The sequence below is a fragment of the Trichosurus vulpecula genome, chromosome 4, assembly GCF_011100635.1.
Source record: "Trichosurus vulpecula isolate mTriVul1 chromosome 4, mTriVul1.pri, whole genome shotgun sequence".
Taxonomy (NCBI): Eukaryota; Metazoa; Chordata; class Mammalia; order Diprotodontia; family Phalangeridae; genus Trichosurus; species Trichosurus vulpecula.
The window spans coordinates 113313310-113335696 of record NC_050576.1 but is presented as its reverse complement, the minus strand read 5'-3'; the positions used below and the strand labels follow the sequence as shown (position 1 = coordinate 113335696).

General features: G+C 38.8%; 1 protein-coding gene across 1 annotated transcript in view; it reads right to left on the bottom strand.

Moving 5' to 3' along the window:
* Positions 1 to 22387, bottom strand: part of HHAT (hedgehog acyltransferase) — a 551233-nt gene that overhangs the window by 253629 nt on the left and 275217 nt on the right. Inside the window, exon 9 of the mRNA XM_036756444.1 lies at positions 4960 to 4995. Coding sequence (XP_036612339.1) covers positions 4960 to 4995 — 36 coding nt within the window. The remainder of the gene's footprint in view (positions 1 to 4959; positions 4996 to 22387) is intronic.

Below are 22387 nucleotides of genomic sequence, written 5' to 3'. Positions count from 1 at the left end.
AAGTGATAATTCATTAGCTATATCATTGGAAAATATAACTCCAACCCCTCAGGGCTAACTCTAGAGCCCTAAAGGGATATGGTTGGATATTCTGGGAGTCCAGTTCATTTGTGTGACTAGAATTTGGGATAGTAGCCTCAAACCATGTGCTACACATCAGAGACTACTTCCTCTATTGATACAGATTGCAACTCCCTATAAAATTTAGCAGGTGGTCTTTGTGATTTTCTACAGCCAAAAATTTCATCACACTTTGGCCAATCTGGTGATGATCTAGCTAAGTTTAGCTACATGTGTCCTCATCTAAAAATATGCAGGTCTGTCCCCAGCCCATATTCAAAGCCATATCAGCCTGGTAGACCTAGCACAAATGAACTTAACAGACACAGACACCCTAGCTTTGGAGAATATGGGGTCATTTCTATAACATAATGTGACACTGTGAAAGAAGAGGAAGAAGATACTAGTGGAGGGCATGTCCTCTCCAAAAATATTTAGCTAAATAGAACTACTATACTTAAAGGGAGGGGGATGGCTTGAATTATTATTTTAATGTAATGAATGAAGGAGTGCTGTGGGTTGTATAGTGCTCCAACTGGAAAAGAAATGGGTTCACTGAATCTCATGTTTGATATGGTATAGTAAAAGGAAGCAAAATGGTTATCTTAAGAAAATCTGAGGGAAAGGAATGATGAAGGCTGGGAACAAGTGGGGAGACACATTCTTATAGGAAAAGTGGGCTTATGCACATTTTATTGCCAGAATGAAAGCGGTTATAGACTGCATGAATTGAACCAAAAACGTAATACTGTTGTTCCTTTCTCTGACAAGAATTCAAACCACGTGAAAAAAAAATCATCATGTTTCTTGTAGCACACTGAAACTACTTTGTTTTTAATCACTTCTTTCTATTTTTTCCCTCTGGTCTCATATCAAGTTCTGAAGTCAATCGTTTTCTTTTAAAGGGATTCCTTGAGGAGACTCCCTGAATGACTTTCCTTTGATTTATACCAAACTCAGGAGATGGAAGTTCACTGATTTTTTTTCCCACAGTCATCATAAACTAAACACTATATACAACTTCAACTAAAAAATGCTACTTTCTTTTTGAATGTGACAGCTCCTTCCTGTAACCCAGCCCTGCTGAAAAAATTATATTAAAATTAAATTAAATTAAAAACTTGTAGTACACCAAAGCTGCTTTGTTTTCTATTCACTTCTTTCCATTTTTCCCTTCTGATCTCATATCAAGTTGCAGTCAACTATATTCTTTTAAAAAGATTCTTCGAGGAGACTCTCTGAATGACTTTCCTTTGATTTATACCAAACTCAGGAGAAGAGAATACATTGATTTTTCCCACAGTCATCATAAACTAAACACCATACACAACTTCAATACTAAAAATGCTAATTTCTCTTTATATATGACAGCTTCTTCCTTGCAGCCCAGCCCTGCTGAAAAATAAAATAAAATAAAATCAGCTTAAATGAAAGCACATCTCAGCTGAACAGCTCGCTCTGCAGAGATATTTAAGAGGAATTGGCTTGGTTATAATTTATGCCAATTGAGAAAGTCCCCACCCATCAAAGCAAAAGACACTGCTGATTAAGTTTAAGTAGGCTGAAGTTATGTTTATGCTTAAAAAAGCAAACATTCAATATGTCCTGACATAGTCAAGTGTATAATAAGTCTCTGCATCCTAGGAAAGCATCTATTAAAAAAAACTTCCAGGACAACATTTCTCACATTCTCTCTTCCTTGTGCAAGGGAGGAATGTACTTCTTTTTTTATATACAGGATCACAAGATAATAGATTTAGGGAGAGACTGTGGATGGGGTACTAAGAAGAAACATAACTGCTTAAGGGATGACAAGTCAGGTAGTTTATTCATTACAGCTGTGTAAGCATGCAGCTCCCTGGCCCTACAGTCCATGGGCAGCACAGGTGGTGGCATGGGAATACTGTGGGATGTGTAACCCAACTGAGAGTCCAAATCTCCTGATTCCAGCCCTTAAAACAAATTTTTGTTGCTGGGCAGATTCATGGGGACTCAGTGGGAAAGGGACCTTTCCCACTGATTATCAGGTGATCTGGACTGCAACCTCCCTTTATTGACCTGCAAGGGCAATTAGGAATATTTGTTAACCTTGCACACTTAGATTAGCTAAAATTTGCTGAAGTTTGTTTGAAATCAGCAAAGCTATGAATTCCTTAACTAAATACAGCTGGGCATACATTCTTGGGCACACAGAAACATCCTGGTACATAAGTGGGTCAATTAGTGGTCAAACATCAAATCACTTCTGTCATCTACAATGCAGCAATAAGCCAATACTCCAATGACTTTAAAAACCAATTAATTGAACTGCCTCATTTTGTAGTCAGTCAACAAGCATTTATTAAGTACTCACTGTGCACCAGGTACTTTGCTAAGCCCTGAAGATACAAAGAAAGGCAAAAAGTTGGTCCCTGCCCTCAAGGAGCTCACATGCTCCTGAGCAAGACACTACGTAAAATAACTAGGTACATACAAGATACAGAATAGAAAAAAAATGTGATCTCAAAGGAGAAATCACTAATAGCTGGTGGAACCAGGGAAGGTCTTCTACAAAAGGTGGGATTTAAAATTAGTCTTGAAGGAAGCCAGGGAAGCTAAGAGGCAGAAGTAAGGAAGGAGGGAGCCTGGAGGCATGGGGTCTGTGCTATAGGATGTAGGCATCTGAGTTCTCCAATTCCTCCACAAAGATTTCTCCTGGATTAAACAGAGAAGACTTTGACCACTTCCCCTACCAAATTTAGCCATGAAATTCACATGGACATCTTCATGGATGTCAGTCCTATGCTTCCTCATCCTTGTCTTCACCCTGCACAGACTGTGCACACAGTTTTATTCCACTTTCCACATATCCATTACATAGGCATTCACATTATCATGGCTGTTGAACACACAACTCTGTCATGTCTGTCTTTTGGAATCCCACATTTTCTTCAAAACACAGTTCAGGTGTCATCTCCAACACTCTTTTCTGATCCTCCTCAGCCCTCTCCATCTTGAAATCACATTGTTATTATTTGGCATGTACTTTGTATTTCCTAATCTATGTACACATTTTGATTCCCCAGCAGACTGTAAGATCTTTGAGGACAGGGATTGTTTTGTTTTTATTTCTCAATCAATTAACAAGCAGATATTAAGCACCTACTACATGCCAAATATTATGAATAGTGCTGGGAATTACAAAGACAAAAGAGTAAAGATATAAGAGAAAAATGTGAGGACCTTACATTCTAATGTAAGAGACAAGTATAAATTGTACAACACATATGCAAATTAAATACTAGGTAACTATTTAGGGCCCAAGGTAACTTTGGAGTACACATTGTAGGCGTTTGATAAATATTTGTCAAGTTGAATTGTCTTGATTATAAGCTCCTTGAGGGTGCATCATGTGGTTCTTCTCTGAAAAGTACCCTGAACATCATCACATTCAATTAGGAACTAAGTAAATGTTCTTAGATAATATTAATGATGAACATCCCTTCAGAAACCCAATTAATTCCATAAGAGAGACTAAGACCCCGGAAGGGACACCTGCACAACTACTATGTACAACCCAAACCACATTTCCAGTTATTTTTATTAGCTGCTGTATATGCTTCTTTAGCTGAGATTCCTGCCTTCACAGCACTGTTTAATGAACAATTTTCAACCATCTTAATTTAGGCACTATTCATTAAACATTTAGAGTAACCGTTACTTGCAGAAAGCAGGCAATTTTGTAGGATTGAGGGAAGCTGCAGCCTTTTATTAACCAAAATAATTTTTCTGGTTTATTTGTATCAGGTCTTTGGTTGAACTTGTTTCCCATAAATCATCCTTGATGAAACTATCTCAGCCCTTTTCAAATATGTAGGGATAAGAATAGGGACTGGGCCTATGATTTCATTGCCATAAAGAACTCCCAGATGAGAAAATTCCCTCTATCTATTCAGGTTAGACAGCACCTTAGTGACTGGCCCAGGGTCACTTGCCTAGACAGTATATTTCAGAGGCTAATCTTCTTAACCTCACGGACAGCTATCTATCCACTAAAGCCAATGGTGTTGAACTCAAACAGAAATGGATACCTGCCACTACATATTGATTTAAAAAATCACAAACTAACATTGTCTATAATCTATTGTGCCTTTATTTACTTTGTTAAACATTTCCCAATTACATTTTAATCTCAGCTCTCAGGAGTGTTGGGGGCTACACATGGCCTGCATGCTGTAAGTCTGACACCTCTGCAACTACATCATGTGGCCTCTTTCAAACATGCACATTTCTTTTTTTAAATAGTATTTTTTTTCCAATTACAAGAAAAGACATTTCTCAGCATTCATTTTTGTAAGATTTTGAGTCTCAAATTTTTCTCTGTCTCCTTCCCAATATGGTAAGCAATCTGATATAGGTTATATATGTGCAATCATGTACAACATATTTCCATATTAGTCAAAACATCTACATTTCTTAACTTTAAGGCTGTGTCTTTCTGCATGACACCAGAATTATCTATTGATTTCATTAAAACATCATTCAATTCAATATGGAAAAAAGTTAAAATTAATTTGCTCGATATCTGAGTCCAAAATGATACAATTTTTTATTCTCAACAAGCTGTTGTAACAGCTATAAAAACAGCTTGTAAATAAGAATATTAATGGACCATAATTGTGGGGAATGATAATATAAGGTATGAGCACCTTTTTAAAAAAGTCATTTCTTTACTTGCATGAAAAACTAATGATAGAACAGATTCTCTGAGCCACATGAAGAATAGTGCTATTTATGTTCCTGAAAAAAATGCACTGTTGGTATTCTTTCCAAGTGTTTAACCAAGAGAACAAATATTGCAAAGTGCTGTCAACAGATGTGTGAGCAGAGATCTGTTCACAGATAAAATTAACACCTTACCGGATTAGGAAATTATGAAGCCCAACATCAAAATTCCTGCAAGAAACAGAAAAGGATACAAATGTCAATAAAAAGTCCTATCCATGATGGCTAACATGACAAAAAAGGGAAGGGGAAGGGAAAGGATCAAAAGATCAAAGGGAAAAATCAAAATTTAATATTACCTCTGGTTTCTAGTGTATTGGTTTTTTTTTAACTTAGTATATTCCTGAACTCACCTTCTCAGGAATGTAGTTTTCCCTCTGAGTTAGTTCAAAGGTGTGGTTGAAAAGTTGGCTATCATTCCTGCCATTAGCCCCTGGGACATCTCCTTGCTGTCTGTAAGCCCCAGCTTAACCTAGTGCTACCCTCCAAAAAAACATGTTCTCTGTCCTTTCCTGTCCTTGTGCAGTTAGGAGAGGTTTGATCTCCCACCAAGGGGACAGCAAACCAGGTGGTATTATTCTCCTAGCCAAGATTACAAGAGGCAGAAGAGTCCCGTAAAACAATTAATGATCCTTAATTTTCAGAGAGGGGCATTTTCCTGTAACCAACTATAAGATTCCCAAACTGCCCAGACTCCTCCTTTCCTTTATGTCAATAAAGAAGTCCCCCCCCCTTCTCATTTGGGATTATGCCTTTGCTAATGTTGCCAGGGTGCCCCCTTTGTTAACAGTTATATGCATCACTGTTAATAAACTTATTTTGCTTGGAGTCTATACTTAAGACTACCTTTATTGAACTTATACACAACATAAGCAATTTGATACGGGCTATACATGTGCAATCTGCAAAACATATTAGCCAGGTTGTGAAAGAAAACACAGACAAAAAAAACTGCAAGTTAAAAAAAATGTATGCTTTGATCTACATCCAGACTCCATCAGTTCTTTCTCTGTAGGTGGATAGCATTTTTCATCATAAGTCCTTTGGAATTGTTTTGGATCATTGCATTGTTGAGAATAGCTAAGTCATTCACAGTTGATCATCATATGATATTGCTGTTACTATGTAAAATGTTCTCCTGGTTCTGCTTACATCACTTTGCATAAATTCAGGTAATTCTTTCCAGGAGTTTCTGAAATCATCCTGCTTGCCATTTATTACAGCACAATAGTATTTCCATCACAACCATATACCACAACTTGTTCAGTCATTCCCCAGTTGATGGGGTATTCCCCTGAATTTCTAATTCTTTGCACCACAAAAAAAGAGCTGCTGTAAATATCGCTGAACCTGGAGTCAGGAAGACCTGAGTTCAAATCCATCCTCAAACACTTATTATCTGTATGATCCTGGACAAGTCATTTAACTCTATTTGCCTCAGTTTCCTCATCTGTAAAACGAGCTAAAGAAGGAAATGGCAAACCACTCTAGTATCTTTGCAAAAAAAAAAACCAACAACAAATGGGGTCAGGAAGAGTCAGACATGACTGAAACAATGGAACAACAACAAAAATGTCCTTTTCCTTTTCCTTTGACTTCTTCGGGACACACATCTAGTAGTGATATTGCTGGGTCAAAAGGTACATACAGTCTTATAGTCCTTTGAGTGTAGTTCTAAATTGCTCTCTAAAATGGTGGGATCAATTGACAACTCCACCAATAGTGCATTAGTGTCTCAATTTTTCCGCATCCCCTCCAGCATTTGTCATTTTCCTTTTCTGTCATATTTGCCAATCTGATAGGCCTTAGAGTTGTTTTAATTTGCATTTTTCTAGTCAATAGTGATTTAAAGCATTTTTTCAGGTGACTATTGATAATTTTTATTTCTTCTTCTGAAAATTGCCTGTTCACATCCTTTGACCATTTGTCATTTGGGTAATGACTTGTATTTGGATAGCCTAGGAGTGAGAAGCTTGATCATAGAGACCAAAACTAGGGTCTAGAGACGACCACAGAGGGTCACCAGAGTGAGGCCTCATCTTGCCTACCCAACTTCTTGGGAGACCATCATGAATGTCTTGACATTATGCCCAAATACCACACGAAGGAAAAGAAGTAAAGGAATAAGTGAACATGCGAGGGTTTGATGGAATAGGATGGTGAAGACATAAGCACTACAAAATGCATCCCAGTGTTGACTAAAGGGGAAGGAGCTCAATATGATGGAAAAGTGACTGTCTACAAATCCACTGGGGAAAGGCTTTTCTTCCCAGAGTTTCATCTGTGTAAGGACCTGGGCTCTACTTGCAAATCCCCAAATGTGAGGAGAATGAGGATATACCTGGTCTGGAGAATTTGAGCAGCAGTGGAAGTGGGTACTACCAAAGAAGAGGGAAATAGAAGATTAGCACCCAAAAATAAAATGGAAAAGCTTTAAGACTCAAAAAAGCACAAGGGAAACAGCTTGTATAAATGAACAGAAAAAAAATTATTTTTAAGAAGGAAAATAAGTAAACATACAGAAAGGACAGAACAAAATAGGTCCTATACTATAAAAGAAAATAAATCAAAATCCCCCAGTGAAAAAGAGAATCCCACAATACTCTAGAGATCATGGAAGGCCAAGAAACTCTAGAGCAGTTTAAAAGAGAAATAAAACTTCTCAAATGAGGCATTCTAAATGAAATTAGGTCAGAAATCATAGGTCTCAATGTACAATTTTAAAAGACAAACAGGAGGATAAAGTAATTACAAGACATAGTAGAGACTTTCTCCAAAAGAACAGAGGATCTGGAAGATAATTACATATTTGAAACACAAGAATAAAAAACTAGAAGAAAATTTGGCAGAAAGGAAGCAAAAGGCAAAAACTACATTTAAAAAAAACACATAAATTCTATATAAGTCAAAGCAACTGAACTTGAAGACTGTATGCACAGAGATAACTTAAGAATTATAGATCTCTCAGATGAACATGACAAATAAAATCTGAATAGGATACAGCAGGAAATAGTACAAATAAACTGCCTGGAACTTTTGAATAGAAACAACAGAGCACCAATCAATCAAATCCACATATTGCTACCAGAGATAAAAAGCCCACACACAAATTTCCAAGGCACATAGTGGTTAAATTTTACCGTTTCACTAACAGTCAACTAATCTTGTAGTTATCCATAAGAAAGACCTTCAGTCATGAAGAAAGACCAAATAATAAAACCTAAGGATTACTACATGGTCACAAGAAATCAAGAAAAAGGTAAAATAATATATCCAAAAAAGTACAGGATGTCAAGTTGAAACCCAAAACACTATATCGATCAGTTAATCAACAAACATTTATTTAATGCTTAATATGTGTCATGCACTGAACTAAAAAGTTTTTCACAGAAGTGAAATAGTCCCTGCTCTCAAGAAAGGTCACATTTTAATGGTGGAAACAACATGTATGTGTATAAGTAGGTATATATGTAGAGGGTGTCCCAAAAATCTTGGTGCCATTTCAGGCTATTAAAGTTTAAAATAACACTAAGACTATTGGGACACTCTATATTTACAAAATAAAAAAAACCAGGAGAAAGAGTGCACAAGCATCTTAGGGAATCAGGAAAGACTTCAAACAGTGGGGTACACTTCAGTTGAATCTTAAAGTAAACCAGAGACTCCAAGAGACAGAGGTGAGGGACAAAGAAATATGGAACAAAGGAACAAAGGCAGGAGATAAATGGTAGGTGTGAAGAATAGCAACTAGGCCAGAATAAAAAGTAAAGGAGTACAGTGCAAGAAAGCTTGAAAGGTAAGAATGGACCACGTCCTGGAGAGGTTTCGATGCCAAAATGAAGAGTTTAGATTGGATCCGGATAGAATCAGGCCACTAGAGCTTACCGAGTAAAAGGTGGGATTGGGGAGAAGGGAGAGAGCCTAATCTGATCTACAACTTAGCATGTGTGTGGATGACGGATTGAAGTGGGGACCAGCTAGGTCTAGGAAGGCCAAAAAAGAGGCTGGTGCAATAGCTCACATTAAGTAGTGATGAGAGCTTGAACTAGGGTGAGTGTGTGAATGGATAATAAGGGACTGTGTGAAAAATGTTATAGAAATTAAAAAAAAAGATTTGGCAACTATTTTGATAGGTGAAGTGAGATAGAGATAATAACGAGAAGATGCATGAATGGGAAAGAGATGAAATAAGACACAAAGGGTATTTAGAGATGTACTTAGTCCATAGTGAGATTGAGGAGTCAAGGATGACACCAAGGTTGGGAACTTGTATAACTAGGGGAATGGTGATACCCTCAATGACAATGGATGATTTTGGAAAAGAAGTTGGTTTATGGGAAAATAGACTGACTTTCCTTATAAATACGTTGTTTGGAATACTTATCAGTTTTCCAGCTGGAAATGTCTGATAAGGAAATGGTGGTGCAGAACCAGACTTCAAGAGATAGATTTTGGCTGGATATATAGATTTATGAGTCATTTGCATAGAGATGGTATAAGGTTAATGAGGAATAAGATCTTCCCCACCCATCAATAGGCCTCATGTAGAGCCCATTAAGGGAAGCTTGCTTGCTTGTTAGGAAGGCTTACATACTTTTTGTTAATTTCTAATTAGGCACTGAGTCAAGAGGGTTCTGGCTCTGAACCTATTAGCTGAAAGAGTATATATTCTGAGAAGTGAGCTTTTGCTTTGGGGGCTCGCTTACAAGAAGGATCTTGTGATTCCCTGGGGAAGACTCTTCAGTAGCTGTATGTTCAGAGCTCCCCGGCTGCTCAGATATAAAGACTCTCTTGATCCAGTGGTGAATGTGAAGTATACATAGCAGTGTTGTTTTGATTCAGGCAGTGGAGCCCTGTCTGTTGGTCTTCTCTGTATTTCTCTTCTCTGTGTTTTTTTTTCTGTTTAATTAAAGATTGCTGACCCCTGAAACAGCCATCTTTCCCAGTAAAGCAGATAAAAGAATCTGCACTAGCAGCCATCCTTGGTGTGCTGGTGTGGTTGGTTACAGATGGTAATCAAACCCATGGGAACTGACGAGGTTACTAACTGAGAGAGTGTAGACAGAAAAGAGCTGAAGGCTTAGGACGGAGCCTTAGGGTATGTACACATTTAATGAGACTGACATGAATGATGAAACATCAAAGGAGTAGTCAGGAGAAGCAGGAGATATCAGTGTTCCAAAATGACAGAGAGGAGAAATTATCCAGGAAAGAATAAGATCAACAGAGCTAAATGTTACAAAAAGGTCAATAAGAATGAGGATCGAGAAAAAACCACTAGATTTGACAATTATAACATCGTCACTTACTGTGGAAAGAGCAGTTTCATTTAATGGATCACATCACAAGCCTAGATTGCAGGGGGTTAAAAATAATGTAAGAAGTAAAGGAAATCAGGACTCTGAGAGTAGAGAGCTTTTTCTAAGAGGTGGACTGAGAAAAAGAGGAGGGACACAGGATCATAGCAAGGACAATGAGACTTTAGTGAGTATTTGTAGTGAGCATTTTTTTTAAGGATGGGGATGCTTCAGGCATGTTTGTAGGTAGCAGGGAAGGAACCAGGAGATACAGAAAGAATAGATATTAAAGAAGGGGCTAGGATGGATAATAATGGAGGCAATCTGCTGGAGAAGACAGGAAAAGAGGAGATCATATATATTAGTAGTACCCTGTATGGAGAGTTGAGGGATAGACCTTAAGGAAGAGAAGGGTCAGGTTTCTTCATCAGGAATGTTAACTGGTTATGAGGTGAGGAAGGGAGATAAGGGAGCTCTTAATTAATGGTTTCAATTTTCTTCTTTATAAACTAAGAGGCAAGGGCCTCAGCTGAAAAGTGCCTAATAATTAAAAAAAAGTCAGAACTTCAACAACAGAGAAACATTTAAGTCAAATCTGCCATCTATCTCCCTCACCCCCCCCAAGAAAAATCCCATAGACTTTAACACTTGCAAACACTCCAAACAAGAAGGCAAATAAGCATTAATTAACAAGAAAATATTGAATAATGAAATCAGTTTTCTCATGTTCATAGGCTGCTATTTATAGTGGAAAAAATTAAAATTGAACTGATTGGCAAAGAAACAACAAAAATCAACACAAGACAAAAAAAAGACTTAGAGGCTAAAGATTTAAGGAGAATTTCAAGGATCAGGAGAGGGAAGAGAAGCTCAATTAATATTCCATGGACTAAATCCCCAGATCTAACATAGGTGAATCAATACCATCTGTGAGACAGAGAACATAGTGGCAGATTCATGAATGGGAAAAGAGGAGGTAAGAGAACAGCTTGAGAAGTGAGTGAAATAAGAGGACGTTGAAACAATAAATACAGACAGTTTTGGTTTTTTTAGGAGGTTAGTAGTGATAAGGAAGAGAAATATACGATGAGAGAATGCCAAAGACAAGTGAAAGTGTTTAGGCATGTTTGTAAGTACTGGGGAAAGATCTAATGGTTAAAGAAAGATAAAGGGAAAGGGAATAGTCAAATTGGCAAGTTCTTAGAAGAAATGGGAGTAGATCAAGGCCACAAACACATGGTTTGGCCTTGATAAGGAGGACTACCACTTCCTCTAAGACTGGAACAAAGCAGGAAAGAGTGGGGAATGATGTTAAAGGGATTTGAGGAATAGATATTGAGAGAAGAGAGAGTTCCTGACAGATGGCCTCAAAAAAGTCAAGTCCTTTGCTTAGAAAAGGGGAGGGTAGAGGGAATTTAGGTGGCTTAAGGAAAGGAAAATTTAGAACAAGTACCATGAAGAGTACTAATAGCGAATCAATAAGGGCAGAATAAAAGGATTGCTGTGTAGCAGTGGGTGCTCCCTTAGGATTAGATAATATAAATTAGTAGTAGACCTAATCATTTTTCTTGACTTTCTCCAGAAGCATTCAGCAGCATGTGAATAGGGGCAGAAAAGGGAGACAATGGGTAAAACGTAGGATTAGGATGTGGGAAGAAATGAGAAGGACTAAGACAGAGGGTAAGGGATTCAAAGATAGAACACAGCATGAAGTTGAACTAGTTAAGTGTAGGAAGAAAAGCAAGACTAGATGAGTGTTGATAGACTGAGAAAGCAGAGAGGGGTGAAATGAGTGGAAGTTATGGTGAGGACAAAGGATAGGTTTAAGAGGGCTGAGGAACAGGGAGTTCAGGTTATATAAAATAAGGCTAGTCTGAATCATATCAATACTACCGTATTTTAGTAGAACCAGTCTTCCTTAGACAAGGAAGTGTCTGGGGGAGGGAAAGAGGGCCATGAATTCATCTGTCTCTTTCCTATTCTTCTGTCTGATTTTTCTGACCATTGAGTCTATTGTACCACTTCCCATTTTCTCTTCACCACCTGCTCTTCTATCATAAATCTAGTCTCTCAACTCAAAACCTTGGCATCCTACTGTCTGAGTAACTAAAGGTCTGAACACATTCCAAATTACATCTAGATTTAAAAATGCAATCTCGGAATCCAAATTGTTTATGTCTTGTTTGAGTAGCTTTAACTACTGCTGTGGATGCTGGATTCTCAGTTCTCAAATGACTGATATTACATTTCCTGGGTTAGTTACTGTATCTGGCTTCACATACCACGTAGAGAGATATTTCCATGCAAAGCACGTTATTGAGCTTTAAAAAAAATGACCCTAGTGTGTGAAGTTGCAGCCAGGGAACTCAACAAATCAATCATGTGGTTATCAGTGTTATCCTAACCTAGCTGTATATCACATCCTTAGAAACTAGAAAATCTCATTGAAAATGCAATTACTTTCTAATGATTCAGCAAGACAACACTCAAATCCCACTCCTCCATGGGGGCAGCTGTTCTCCAAAATGTACTCTGGACTCTCCCTAAAGAATTTGGAAATGGAGACCTCTCTCCTGGGAATCCTCTTTTTGGGGGGGTCTGTCCCTTGACATATGACTTTTATTTGGTAAGAGAGATTGCTCAGCTTGGAGATTCCTCCCCATCTTTTCTAGCACTAGGGATGAAAAACAATCTATGCATTGCACTTAAATCCTCTCTAAAGGACGGGAAAAGACTTGACAATATTTCTTTAACAAGAACATTAACAGAATTTTTTATCAGGTACATACACAGATCCAGGAGTATTTTCAAGTTAAGAAAGAACAAAGGGCAACATGGATCATAGATTTAGAGCTAAAAGAGAACTCTGAAGATATATAATCCAAGCCCCTCACTTTAAAGATTATAAAAGGCTTAGAGAGTTTGAGATTTACCCAAGCTCATACAAAAAGCAAATATCCAAGTCAGGATCAGAACTCAGGTTGTCTAACTCCAAACCAAAAAATCTTTTCCACTATGCTATGCTTACTGTTAGAGGAAGAGGGAAATTGCTCTTTCCCTGGACATTTATTGACATTCTATATGCAAAGCAAGCACTTGCATACATTATGAGGAAAACTAAAAGATGCCATGGCACCTGCCTTCAAAGAGTTTACAACACTGCTGCTGCTGTTCTGAACCATGCTCACATAACAATTAAGGAATAATTAAAAGCAACATAAGTGTCATAACATCACAAGAAAGAAGACAACTGGATAGTAGATATACTGCAAGCCAAGGCTAGGTAGAAGTCGAGGCCACAAAAGTTAAAATATGAATCTAAAGCCATCAGGTGCTCTCTTACGATGTGTGACCTGTGTGCCTACCACCTCTTTGTAGGTTAGAAGTTCAAACTGTTTTCCTTCCTTCACTCTCCCTAACTTGAACATCCTACGCTCCTAATGTTGATCCCTCTATTTCTTCCCAGATCTTAATCATCATAACCTCAACCTGGATGCCTGATCCACACTCCTAAACTGGCCCCTCTATTTAATAACTTACATTGATGTTCTTCGTTCTGGGCTACAACCTGACTTTGATCAACCCTGACCTAACGGTTTAGCTATACCTCTTGAAGAAAACATCCAGATTACAAAAGCTTGTTGTTTTAATGGCTAGTTTATAAAGGGTTTTAAGGTTTGGAAAGTGTTTTATTCATGCTATCTCACTTGATTCTCACAACTACCTTGTAAGGTAAGTGCTATGATTATCCCTGTTTTACAGGTGGGGAAATTGAGGCAGAGAGAGGTTAGTGGCTTACCCAAAGTAACACAGCTAAGTAAGTCTCTAAGGCAAGATTTGAACTTAGGTCTTTCTAGGTCCTTGGCAACTGGGTGGCACATTGAATAGATTGCTGGATCTGGAGTCAGGAAGGCGCATCTTTCTGAGTTCAAATCTGGCCTCAGAGATTTATTAATTGGGTGACCCTGAACAAGCCACTTAACCCTGTTTGCCTCAGTTTCCTCATCTGTAAAATGAACTTGAGAAAGAAATGGCAAACCTCTTTGCCAAGAAAACACCAAATGGGGTCACATAGAGCTGGACGTTACAGAAAAATATGACTGAACAACAACTTCCTGGGTCCAGTGCGCTATCTACTTCACCACCTAGCATAAATTAAAACAATTTAAAAGCATTTTATTTCAGGCACTGTTCTTTTGGAAAGTTTAGGAAGTAGTTATCATATTCCTAATACAATGTGGCAAAAATACTCCCCAAATATAGAATCTTACTCCTGGAAAGGAATTTGAACATGATCCAGTTCAACACCTTAATTTAACTAAAGAGAAAACAGCCCCAGGAAGACAAAGGAAGTTGTCCAAAGTCACAGAGTTATTGGAAACAGGGATTCAGATGGCAAGACAGTGGTGTTTCGTGCTAACCAACTCATCAACAATTCCCTGCCTTCCCTGCCTACACGGCACTAGTGAATCTATCCACTTCGTGGGAAGATGCCCTTCAAAGGCTTCCAAACAAAGGTCTATATCCTGTAATCTAATGAAGTTGATTTGGGAATTCATCAAACTGGTCAACTTAACAAACATTTATTAAGTATCCCATGGCACCATGGAAAGAGAGCTGGCCTCACAGCCAGGGAGACTAGATTCAAGAACTGCCTATGATACATTCTGGTTTAATGACCTTGGCAGATCACTTAACCACTCAGTGTTCTAGGCAACTCTATAAGTTGCAGGAAAGGTACCAGGCTGCATTGGCAGGAAGGTTCTGTCCCTATTCCCTTGGTGGTTGTTACTGTTTAGTCATTTTTCAGTAGTGTCAGACTCTATATTATAAACGAAGCATTGCAGAAAATGAATACAAAGAAAAAACCAAGATAGCCCAGGACCTCAAAAAGCTTATAGCAAACCCAAGGTACATAATTAGAAGAGAAAGAGATCATTAATAGGGAGTGGAAGGGGGAAAGGGGAGATCAGGGAGAGTTTCCTCAAAAGAAATGGTACCTGTGATCCCCCAGGAAAGTAAACATATTTTGAAGATTGGCAAATAAGCAGTCTCTTTCCATCAGACCCACATTGTCCAAATAACTCGATGACTCTGATACCCAAATAAGCGGCTGATTAGTAACCAGAAACAATCCTCTTGTTTCTCCAAGTAGCATGCTGCTTCTGCATTCTCTCTCTAGAATGTAAGATTCCCAAACTCTCAAACACTGGAACTTAAAATCTGCCCAGGGCAAGCCTTCAAAGTTGGTGCTCCCCAGGAAATCTCCATTTTTCTTTCTATAAGGCTATATTCTAGGATCACACTTCCTAGGAAATTCAAAAATCAGTCTTCTTTCCCAAAGTAGCTTGGAGTTTTCAAACGCTGTCCATAACATACCCTCTTGGGCTGAGTGTCTGCTTCGGGCCATATGCTTCTACAAGAAAACTCCAAGTATACTAGCTGCAATCATCTCTTAAAGTGAGGGGTTCTATGGTTAACTAGAGTCAGTTAGTCCCTGGAGTATAGGAAATCTCCTCTCAAGGCCATGTGGGCTTGAACACGTGCACTTCCCACATACTTCTCCTATTTCAGTTCCTGGGGGAGAAGAGACTGTGCATGGGCATAGGTTCCCTCCCACTCCAGAATGAAGGTCTACTCTGCTGCATTCTGGTGTTTCCTGAAGTAGAAAAAGAAGTCCAAGTGAGAGAATTGGATTAGTATGTCTGTTCTGTCTTATAGACCATGGAGACAGGTGACTCCCCAGATGGAAATCTGTCCTTCCCTGCCTCCTCTCAGCATGGTACTAGTGAACCTACTGACATTTCATGGGCAAATGCCCTTCAAATGCTTCCAAACAAAGGTCTGTATCCTGTAATCTAATTAAGTTGGTTTGGTAAATCATCAAATTGATCAAGAATTCCCCTGATAAATCCCTCTTACAAATAGATTTTTGTTTGGAGTTTGGAGTTTGGAGTTTGGAGTCTCTTGCACTGTAGTCCGAATGTAGTCCTGTGGCTCTCTTCTTCCTTTAAAATAGGGTTCGTTGTCTATTTGTAGTAACTCCCCAAGATATATGTTCTAATGGATAATCTTAACTGTAAAGCTTGGCTTTTCCTGTATGGAGAACTAGGTCAAACTCTTTGAAGGATTATAAAACTCAGTGAGGAATCCAGGCAACTATCGGGAGACTGAGGCAATCATTACACTATCACCTGTGAAAAGGAGACTTTCTCATTTCTAAGGAATACCTTTTCCTTTTGAACTATGCACTAGATCTCCTCCATGAAAAAAGGAAAACTTTTTTTTGCAAACTGAATTTTCCTAATTTTATGACTCGATAGCCATGAGAAAGTCACAAAAAAATTTTTCTCCATTGTTGTAACTTTCAACAATCTTGTATGCTTTAACATATGAATATTAAGACACCTTTTTGGAGGAGAGCCTATGAACTCTTGACTCAACAGTTTTTTTCTGTAGTCAACAAACAAAAAATTAAGTAGGGTATTGTATTTTCTGTACCTTATAGTCAGTTTTGAGACAGTAAAGATGAGTTCTAGACAGAATACAACCCACGAAAGCCTTGTATTTCATTTCTCATATTTTTATCAAGGATACTCAATCCATGTAGAAATGATTCTGTGATGATTAAAAAGGTTCAACAGACATGATTTCTGGGTAATTTAATAATTTTATTAATAAGACCAGCAGGTTATTAATAAAAGGATGGTCACTTGGCCATCTCTCTTAGACCAAAGACAATCATGGCGGTGGCAATGAGGGGCTCTATGATCCTTGGACAGAGGAATAATTTCTATACAGAGACTACCTGCATCCTAGGGCTATCTAGACAAAAGGATCTATCTCCACCCAAGCTTGAGAAGAACACAATGGGCTTTTCCCAACTTAGATTAAATTCCTTATAAGTGTGGGTGGGATCTGACCAAGATAAAGGAGATTTAATGATTATCAGTACTATTCTTCAAGCTACTGAACTTTGAGGACTTTGGAAGAGGGGAGAAGCTCTAAATCTCCCAAAGATATTGGTTATTAATAATCATTTCTTACAATTCTTATAAAAATTTTGTAGATGATAAAATAGATGTAGGCCAGTAAAAGATTATTTCTTTTGTTTGTTTTTAATTTTCTGTTGTGAAGCTAAGGAATATTAACACACATGACCATCACAAAATAGTGTTAAAAGAAAAATTCTTTGTTCGGCTTTTGCGCTGATTAAGTAGGCAAAATTCAGGACAAAGAGAATTAAAGAGAGTTTATTAAAAGTACATCAATTACATTGACAAGTTGGTCACTGGAGATGATCGATGGCTTCAAGATGGAGACAGCTTTTATTGATAACTTTCATAATAAGATAAAGACAATTCAGATACGTCCAGATCAGTAAAAGGAGATGGGTCATCGCATCTCAGTTTCTCCCCAAGATAGCACGTATGTGGCAATTTCCAGGTACAAACAGGTAGGTAGTGACTTACTATAAAACAAACAGCAAATAATACAAAGCAGCAGGCTTGGTAATGTCTCCCTCAACACTGACTGACAAGCAGGTCAGGGAACAATGGGTCACTGAGTCAGCATAACTTTCAATAATACAAAGGACAAAAAGAGGTTTGTATGTGAAACTGAATCTCTAAATATATATTAAATTCACCAAAGGAGCACCAACCTTTGCTGAATCTACATCCCCTTCTGAATCTCTTTGTTGTTGTTCAATCAGTTCCAGTTATCTGACTCTGTGACCCTATTTGGGGTTTTCTTGACAAAGGTACTGAAGTAGTTTGCCACTTCCTTCTCTAGCTCATTTGACAGATGAGGAAACAGAGGTGAACAGGGTGAAGTGACTTAACTTAGGGTCACAAAGGTAGTAAGTGAGGCCAGATTTGAATTCAGGAAGATGAGTCTTCCTGACTCCAGACCCAGCACTCTGTCCACTGCACCATCTAGCCACATATCTAAACTTTTACCTTTTCTCTATTGTATATTTTTAAAGTGCTTCTTAATAAAATTTTTTCCATAGTTAGTGTTTAAGTGCCTACTATATGCCACCTACTGTGTTAAGCACTGGAGATAAAAACAAGGGCAAAAAACCAAGTTCCTGCTCTCAAGGAGCTTACAGCCTAATGGAGAACACAACTGTATGCAAACAAAACTGAAAAAGGACAAATTGGAGATAATCAACAGAAAGAAGGTATTATCATTAAGTGGAAACCAGAAAAGCTTCTTGTAGAAGGTGGGACTTGAATATGAGGCCAGGAGGCATAGATGAGGAGGGAGAGAATTTCAGGCATGGGGGAAAGACAGTGGAAATGTCCAGTCAGGAGATGATGTGTCTTTTGTGGAGAACAGCAAGGTCAGTGTCACTACATCATAAAATATGTAGATATGAGTAAAGTGTTAGGATACTGGAAAGGGAGAAAGGGACCAAGTTGTGAAGGGCTTTGAACTCCAAAAATAGGACTTTATATTTTATCTTGGAAGTAATAGAGAGACATAGAATTGAGTAAGGAGGTGACCGGATGAAACCTGTACTTTAGAAAGATCATTTGACAGCTGAGTAAAGTGGACTGAAGTAGAGAGATTTGTCAGGGTAACCAGCAAGAAGGTTACTGTAATACACAAGGCATGAGGTGATGACTGCCACAACTGGATAGTGACTATGTCAGGGGAGAAAATGACACATATATGAGATATGCAAAATTTAGAAGACTTGTCAACAGGTTGGATGTGGAGGATAAGAAGGCAAAGTCAAGGTTGGCACTTAGGTTATAAACCTGGGTATCTAGGAGGATTGTGGCACCCCTGACAGTAACAGAGAAGTTTGAAAGAACGAGGGCTTAGAGAGAAAGATAACAAGTTTAGTTTTGACCATTTTGAGTTTGTTGGACACACTAGTTGAGATGTCCAATAGGAAGTTGGAGATGCAATACTGGAAGTCAGAAGGGAGGTTAGGGCTGGATAAATAGATCTGAGAATCATCAACAGAGATGATAACTAAATCCATGGGAGCTGATGAGATTAGCAAGTATAATAGTTTAGTGGCAATTTAATAAAATAGTTTAGAAGCTCATTAGTGAGGCTCTCCTGCACAAAGATCCCACAGAAGAGACAGAGAAGTAGCAGCCAGATAGTAGAAAAACCAGTACAGAGTAGTATCACAAAAGCCCAGAGAGAAGAAAATATCAAGATAAAGCAGATGCTTTACAATGTTAAAGGCTACAGAGAGCTCAAAAAGGATGAGGATTGAGGAAAATGTCAGCAGATTCGGCAATTAAGAGATCATTGGTAGCTTTGGAGAGAGCTACTTTAGAAGAATGATGAGGTTGGCAGCCATGTTATGAGAGTTTAGAAGAGGGTAAAAGAAAAGGAAGTAAAGACATTGGTTGTAGATACCTTTCTCAAGGAGTTTAACCAAAAAAAAAAGAATAGAGAAATATGGGATAATAGCTAGCGTGGATGGATCAAGTGAGAGTTTGGGGGGAATGATGAGGCATAAGTATGTTTGTATTTGGCAGCAGGGGAACAGTCAGTAGAAAAGAAGAGATTGAAGATAATTGAGAAAGAATGGGTGATAAAGTAGGCAATCTGCTAGAGAAGATAAATGTAACAGGATCACTTGATGCACTTATAGGAGATTGCCTTGGCAAGAAGGACCATCTCTTTATGTAGGTCAAGGGGTGAAAGTGGAAATAATGGTAGCAGACATTTAGATTTTGTGAAATAGAGAGCTGAGAGAAGAGGAAGCTCTTGGTGAATGCGTCAATATTTTCAGAGAAATATGAGGAAAAGTTCTCAGCTGAGAGGGTTGGGGTTAGGGAAGCTATAGGAGACTTGAGAAAGCATGAAAATGTTTAGAAAAATCCCTGTGAAGAATTGGATAGTGAGTCCATTAAGGAGATATAAAAGGATTGTTTTGCTGTAGTGAGTGCCCAATTGAGATTATGTAATATAAATTTGTAGTGGACCCAATCAGAATGGTTTCATGATTCTCTCTGGTTTCATTCAGCAGCAAATGAGCAGGAAAGAAGGCAAAACATGGTGGGAGTAAACCCAGGTCAAAGTTTGGATGGGCCAAACAGGAGACAGGGCAAGGGATGTGACAAATAAGATGGTGCAAAATTGAAATTGTTCACTAAGGGGTCAAGAATGAAGAAGGGGGGATGGGGAGAGTGGGTTGACAGAAGGGAGGGCTGACTGGGGAACAGGGCAACCAGAACATATGCCATCTTGGAGTTGGGGGTAGGGTAGAAATGGGGAGAAAATTTGTAATTCAAACTCTTGTGAAAATCAATGCTGAAAACTAAAAATATTAAAGAAATTTTAAAAAAGGAAAAAAAAGAACGAGGAAGGGAAGAGATTGTAGCCAGTGCAGAGGTGATGGCATGGGAAAGAATTAAAGGAGTTGAAGGATTGGAGATCATATTGAGGATGAAAAACAGGGTTTGGATTACAAGGCAAAAGGAAAGATAAATTTACAAGATGGTGACCAGATAAGGGAATTTTAAAATGCATAAACATGGAATTAGAAAACTTGGTAATGGAAAATGAAGAGAATGGCAATCTGCATGTAGCTGGGGTGAATGGAGTAGTACATGATGAGAAATGAGTGAACTGGAGAGTCAAGTTGTAAGTTGAAGTCTTCCTAATAGGAGGGCAGTGTTGGAGAGGATAGATAGATGGTGAGCCAGGTGCAGAATTTATTGAGGAAGGAAGGGAAATATTCTGTAGGTTGGTAGATAACAGCTACCAGAATTTTGACCAATAGGTAAACACTGATTGAGTGAACCTCCCAGTATGAGAGGTTACTCGGTGATGGTGGCAAAGAGTGAGCTTGGAAGCAGCAATTCTTCTTGGAAGAAGAATTATTTCAGTTCCCCCACCTCTACCAGTGAGGGGGTGTGTGAAATGAGTGAGAATACAACCAAAGCTTGAAAGGGTAGCCAGGGAAGATGAGCCATCAAGAGCAATTTAAATCTCACTGAGACCAATAAAGTGAAAGGAGTAGGAAAGGAAAAGATTTAAGAAAGAAGCAAGTTCATTACCTATGGAATAAGCATTCCAGAGAGCACAGTAAGAGCGAGGAATGGTGGAAAGCAGGGACTTGCGTGAGATCCCTGCCAAGTCCCCTCCAAAAACCTATAAAAATGGCTCTGAACAAATTGTAGAACTGCAGAACCCACAAAATAGCAGAGGGAAGCAGGGATCCAGCCCAGGACAGCCTGGATGGTGGCAGGGTAAGGTCTATCGCACGGAACTGGGAGCGGAGTGGAGCACAGCCCAGCATGGGCTGCACCTGAACCAACAAGACCAGGAGCCGGGCGGAAGAGGCCCTAGCACCCTGAATCAGTGAGCTGTGGCAGTTACCAGACTTCTCCACCCACAAACACCAAAGACAACAGAGAAGGTTAGAGGGAAAAACTGTGGGGACAGAGTGAAAAGAGTATCCCATTCGGCCACCACCCCGGGGACAGCAGGGGAGGTGCAGCTACAGAAATACAGCTGCAGTTGCTTCCGACCCCAGGCCCACCTAGTAGGAGGAATTAAGTGGCAGATCAGAGCAGGAGTGCAGGGCCTGCATAAGATCTGAGTACAGGCTGGGTTGGTGGTTCTTGGGGGAGGTGCTGGTGTGGTAGAGCTGGCGCATCCCCCCAAGCTTGGAATCTTAGTTTGGTGACAAAGAAGACCAAAACATACAGCCAGAAGAAGTCAACAAAGTGCAAGAGCCTACACCAAAAGCCTCCAAGAAAAGTGCGAACTGGTCGCAGGCCATGGAAGAGCTCAAAAAGCATTTGGAAAAGCAAGTTAGAGAAGTAGAGGAAAAATTGGGAAGAGAAATGAGAAGGATGCGAGAAAACCATGAAAAACAAGTCAATGACTTGCCAAAGGAGACCCAAAAAATGCTGAAAAATAAACTGAAGAAAACAACACCTTAAAAAATAGACTAACTCAAATGGCAAAAGAGCTCCAAAAAGCCAATGAGGAGAAGAATGCCTTGAAAGGCAGAATTAGCCAAATGGAAAAGGAGGTCCAAAAGACCACCGAAGAAAATACTACCTTAAACAAGAGATTGGAGCAAGTGGAAGCTAGTGACTTTATAAGAAATCATGATATTATAAAACAGAACCAAAGGAATGAAAAAATGGAAGACAATGTAAAATATCTCATTGGAAAAATCAAGGACCTGGAAAATAGATTCAGGAGAGATAATTTAAAAATTATTGGACCACCTGAAAGCCATGATCAAAAAAAGAGCCTAGATATCATCTTTCAAG